Source organism: Polyodon spathula, chromosome 45 (genome assembly GCF_017654505.1).
Source record: "Polyodon spathula isolate WHYD16114869_AA chromosome 45, ASM1765450v1, whole genome shotgun sequence".
NCBI lineage: Eukaryota > Metazoa > Chordata > Actinopteri > Acipenseriformes > Polyodontidae > Polyodon > Polyodon spathula.
In genome coordinates, this window is record NC_054578.1 from 2,883,220 (window position 1) to 2,888,984 (window position 5,765).

Consider the following 5,765-nt stretch of genomic DNA (forward strand, 5'->3'; position numbering starts at 1 on the left):
AATGCCCTATTCGCTGCAGCTAGAATTTTAACTGGGACTAAGAGACAAGATCACATTACTCCTGTTCTAGCATCTCTGCACTGGCTTCCAGTCCGATTCAGGATAGATTTGAAGGTGTTGCTTTTAACTTACAAGCTCCATCGTATTTAAATGATGTTTAATTACCATATATTCCTAGACGCCACTCAGATCACAGAAGGCCAGGTTGCTTACTGTCCCACAAATAAAATAAATAAATAAATATATAAACAGAGGTGGTAGAGCATTCAGTTATAGGGTCCCAAAACTCTGGTTCTGTAAGGGAAGCACAAAGTGTCACTGCTTTTAAAACACGATTAAAAACGCACTTTATAATGTAGTGTTTTTATGCTAAAATTATGTTCCTTTTATTCTCTGCCTTGTTTTACTGGTCTCTGTGTTTTTCTTGCTTTTCTTGCATTTTCTTATTAATATTTCTCAATGCTTTTATTCATGTGAAGCGCTTTGTGTCAATTTTTATTGTGAAAGGAGCAATATTAAAATAAAGATTATTATATTATCATCTGCCCAAGGACATTTCCCTTATTTGTATATCTCAAATAAATCAAGAAGGTGTTCTTGGATGTCTTAGGTAAAAATAGATCGGGGCTTTAGTCAATTAATTTATGTATTTTCTTAGTCTGTATTAGTACAGTATTTTAGTCAGGAAACTCATGCCATAGATTATTTGTTCAAACATAGACTAGACAACATGACTACATTAGACATATTTTACACTACATTCTTTGGCCATTGACCTCGCCTTTAAAGGTACCCCTGCCCATAGATTAGCTCATAGCTAGCTGGAAAGGCTAGCTGTAGGGAAGCCGTGGGCAGGGGGGCATAGCTGCCCTCCTCCATTAGACAAAACAAAAAAGCAGGTGAAGGCAGGAGGAGGTGAACTCTGGCGCACCGCAGGAATGTCGTGGATTGAGGTAAGAAATCCTTTACTTGTCAATCATTGGACATATTGCTTATCGAAGGATCAATAAGATACTAGCTAGTTCATTGATAATTTGATATGGTATTGGAAGTGCTTAAAATAGGCTTGATGCTTATGTGATTTGATCTAGGGTTGAAGTGAATTCCCTGCCAGAACCAGCGCTTTGCTTAATTTCTTACGTGCTGCAGAATTCTGCATTTAGTTTGTTTTGAAATTGATTCACATGATTTATTTGTTTTTTCATTAAACATATGTGCTGTTTAACCCATGGTCTGCATGTGTGTGTTCTTACAAGCAAGGTATAATTGCAGCCTGTTTAACTGCGCAGCATGCTTTGGGCTGTCCAGTTCATTTCCTGATTTTCATCACAATGCGCTTCCTGGACCCTTTTTTTTTCCAGATACTGGCAGTGAAAATGACAAGCAGGTCTATGTACACTAGATAGATGGCTTTATAACAAATATGCTTTTATATCATTTCCAATGATCATAGCTGCACATGTCTTTAATTGGTCCATATGTTACAACAAGTTTCCCTTTTTATCAAACATTCTGCAAATCTACAGGTAACTTACACAAGCAAACTAAGAATGCAAATAATCTTATTTTGGCAATAAAAAAACATTAGATTTATAAAAGGGAACTGTAAGTATTACAAAAACCCATCTAGAGCCAATCTTTCTGAGAATAAAAGCTAGGTTGTGGATCCACAGTGTGTGAAATGACGGACTGGCAGGAGCGCGTTTCGGAGGACGGGTTGAGCCGAGGATACAGATAATAATTGGGCATGAGAAAACTGGGGTCAAAATTCGGCGACGACCAAATTTAATAAAAGCTAGGTTGTTTGATCATAAACCAAATTGCCTTTGAGTCAGCATGCGATAACATAATACAAAAATATAGTCGTAACAGTAATACAGACTTGTCAGCTGCTGAATGTTAGCTTATAGTTTATGGGTTTATTACTGTAGATTATACAGAGGCGTTTACACGTTTAGCTGTGCAGCCTTACACTTAAGAACATTTATTTTTTGCAAAAGTTTTTAAGTGCTTAGTGGTTCCATGTATTAAAGATTTTACATGGATCCTACATGTTTAGCTTGACTGTAATATCTTTAGCTGTACTTGAATTCAATTAGCAACTGGAAAGAATCTGCATGCTTCCTCACCATATGCCCCTTACAGACATTAATAATTATTTTTTAAAAATGATTACTTTTTTTTAAAAACGTAAGTCATTATGTCAAAAGCATTCCCCATCCAATAATTTACCAAACTTCGCTTTTCCATTCTCTTTTTCCTATCCCCTCCACATTACCAATCGTCTTGTCAGATTCGTTCATTTTTTAAATTTAAAATCAGGAAAATGAAAATAAAATATTTTACCCGATGTGACTTGTCCAATGCAAATCCAGAGGCAGAGAGTTTAGCCCTGAAGTTGGCCACGTACCATACTGGCACATAACTACATTATAAATGTTTTAATACAAAGTGGCAACGGGCGATTCAAACCAGACTGGAATTTGATGCATTGATTTACCAATATGTACTTGAAGCTCTGGAAGTTTAAGGACTGATGATCTGTAATGCGTTGAGTAATTGTTGCATCTCTAATTATTGTACAGTACTGTTTCAGATTCATATAGACCAGTTTCCAAACCAGAGCAACTGCATTTTAGGTTTACTTTTCTCTTAATATGCAGCAGATTTATTACAAATATGTAACAAAGCTTCATTACTTACCTCATCTTTTGTGAGTTTCTTCAATTTTTCCCACTAATATAGAATACTTCACTGTGCTATTTATACCACTGGAAGGGTAATTTTAACATGTACTACCTTTTCATTTGTATGTCCTTTTCATTTATTATTAATACTATCTTTTTTTAATAATTTATAAATATATTAATCATGATTCTAATATTTATTGTGAATATCTAATATTTATGTTAAACAGGCTGCAAAAAATAATACTTGTAAACAAATTTTTCCTTGGGTTTCTGAAACACCAAGGACATGTTTTACTGAGTATTTAAACTCGCATGTAAATGCTTAGCTTTCCTGTGTAAACACATTTAGCATTCTCGTGTTTGAAAAGGACACAGCGACACACACACACACACAAATACATCCTTGTTAGTCATGCTTCTTATTCTAAGACTGACATCAAAGTAGAACAACTTGAACAACAACACAGACACAGCACTTACCACTGTCTGTCAAGCCTAGCAGTGATGGGGAAGGCTCGCTGCTTCTACTTTTATAAAGAACATTTTGGCAGCCCAGCAAAACTGGCTGCTGTATAAGGTCATGAATTTTCCTATGAAATCATTAAAGATATCCATTGCCACATGTCACCAGCAGTTGGCTAAAGACTGTGATAATGATCCAGTACTTGCTGAAACAGTCCCAGTTAAGTTATCATTTCATACTGCGTGTTCTATTTACTGCCTCAGAAGCAGATCCTTTTAAGACAAGACATATTACTGTCATGAAATTAACAACGAAGGTCGCAATCGTATTCATCTCATCTAACGAAGAGCGTACGGTGCAAGCAGTCAGATTTAATCAGAAAAACATATAGACACTGTTATCTGTCCTTTATTGTTGTAACATTTAACTGGCCAGTTGTCACTGAGGTGCTAGGATCAAATGTTACTAATCCTTTTTTTTGTGAAGAATCTTAATTACCTCATACTATATAGTACTGTCTTTCTTTACATTAACCCCGTTCCAGTCAAGCTTTTTTTGTCATGGATGTCACCCTTCAAAGCGAACAGCCTGTCAATGAAGCTGTGTAAGTAAGCCAAGGCAAGTCTGGCAGGCTCCACTCTCTCTATATGAACTCTGGTTTAGTTTAATGATTGAAAGCTGCCGCTACACAGCTAAGTAAGCGCAGAATGGCTGATGGCGGCTGATGGAGGCTGCAAAGGGGTCATATGCAATTGAGGTTATAAATATTTTTATAGACAAGGTTTGCATAAAGAGAAGTCTTCATGTGGAAAGAAAAAATATTTTCAATATGTTTTTAATATACGGTGTGTATGGTTTATACCATGAGCACCAGAGCAGCCATACCTAAAACCGTCGCATGCACTATGACGGTTTAAACAACATCAATATTAAAATATAAGACAAACTATTTTCATTCGAGTACATCATATCAAATGAAACACAGTGTTTAAATGAACAATTAAAACATCAAAGGGTTTGTTTTCTAACTTACCACACTACTTCAAAAAATAAAAATAAAATAAACATTTCAAAAGAAACTAGTGTGTAAACAGGTATATCTGTGTACATACAAAACTGTGAAAACAAAATTATTTTGTAATTTAAAATGAAAGTAACCCGTGTTTTCTCTTGCGTGTGTCACTCGGTGCGGCACAGAATCCAGGTTGAGCTGCAGCACTCTGCTGCTTCGAATTTTTCTGATCGAAATGTTTCTGCCGAAGTGCTGTGGCTAGCTTCAGTAAAAAAAACATGCATTGTAAAAGATAGTCAAAATGACTGCTTTGGCGGTTCTAGGTGGGTGGGATTATAATTTCCTTATTTTCGTGATCCTGCCTCTCAAACGCTGTCAGGGTATTTAATGCACGTATTTAGGAAAGGTCAAACAGACAACTGCAAAACTTTCAGACATGCAGAGCAATTGAAAAACCTCAAACCGTCAAAATGACTGCCGTGGCAGTTCTAGTATTAAAATATATAACTTTACCATATATAATATACTATACAGGATTATTTCAGGCAGCCGTTTATATCGGACAAATAGCGTTTGCCATTTGCCATTCCCATTGATTTCAATAACAAAGGCATCGTTTGTACAGTGTTTAGCATGCCGTATATTTCAGGCTAATTCAGCGGTTTGGATGTCGTTATCTGCCATTCACATAGGTTTAAATAACAAACACGCTGCTTATACTGTAGTAATCGCTGTTTAATCTACCAATCAGCTGTTTTCACCTCATTATGTTGCCATTTGCATAGATTTCAATAAAAAAGCAGCACTTTACTGTAGTAAAAGCTTAACAGATCGATTACCCCTGTACTGTACCTTGGCTATTTAATCCCTGTACACAGTTTTGGGTTTACAGTTTAACAAAAAAGCACTGACAGCAACAGCAAGCAAGCATGGCTGGTATGACAAAGATAAACGATTTTAGTCCTGCTTTGTTGTAATATGGATGGCAGTGAAAAATGTGATGCACTAGTGATTGCCCCCCCCCCCCCCCCCCCCCGCCGGTTTAGAGGCGTGCACCACCTGCCTGCGGTTTACCATGCAAACAGAACCACCTGGATGACTGGGCAATTTTCTTTTTCAGTGGGTACTTATGCGGGTGCTGTGCATTATTTTATATTGTCTCAAATAAACTGTAGAAAATGCAGCTTGCAAAAGTGTGTTACACATTTTACAGCATCAATTTACAAGTAAAAATAATATGCACAAAACAAAACATTAAATAGCTGAACAGAACTAACTTGCACTTATTATTCAGAGTCTGAGTTCCTCCCTCTCCTGCTTCAGCACAGTCACTGGAAGGCAAGGCAGAGGAGCCCGCTTCACCCTGCTGTGGAAACTTCAGCCGTCGGTCAGGGTATTGTGCACAATATTCATTAAGTGTTTTCCCCTTGCACCCCATTTTCAAATCAAACCAGTAACTGTCACCATATATCTATACAAAAGCTTACCTATACCTTAACCCGCTAATTTCAAAGTCGGTGCTTTGAATGATTGGCACCGTAGCTGGCAAATAAAAGTGCACAGTCGGAGCAGGTCTTGATGATTGACACTCATTTAAACA

At 36.9% G+C, this 5,765-nt stretch overlaps 1 protein-coding gene across 1 annotated transcript in view; it reads left to right on the forward strand.

Annotated features, from left to right (window-relative positions):
• The first annotated feature begins 938 nt into the window (after window positions 1-938).
• LOC121305908 (myosin heavy chain, fast skeletal muscle-like) overlaps window positions 939-5,765 on the forward strand; it is a 16,917-nt gene continuing 12,090 nt past the window's right edge. Inside the window, exon 1 of the mRNA XM_041237562.1 lies at window positions 939-953. Coding sequence (XP_041093496.1) covers window positions 939-953 — 15 coding nt within the window. The remainder of the gene's footprint in view (window positions 954-5,765) is intronic.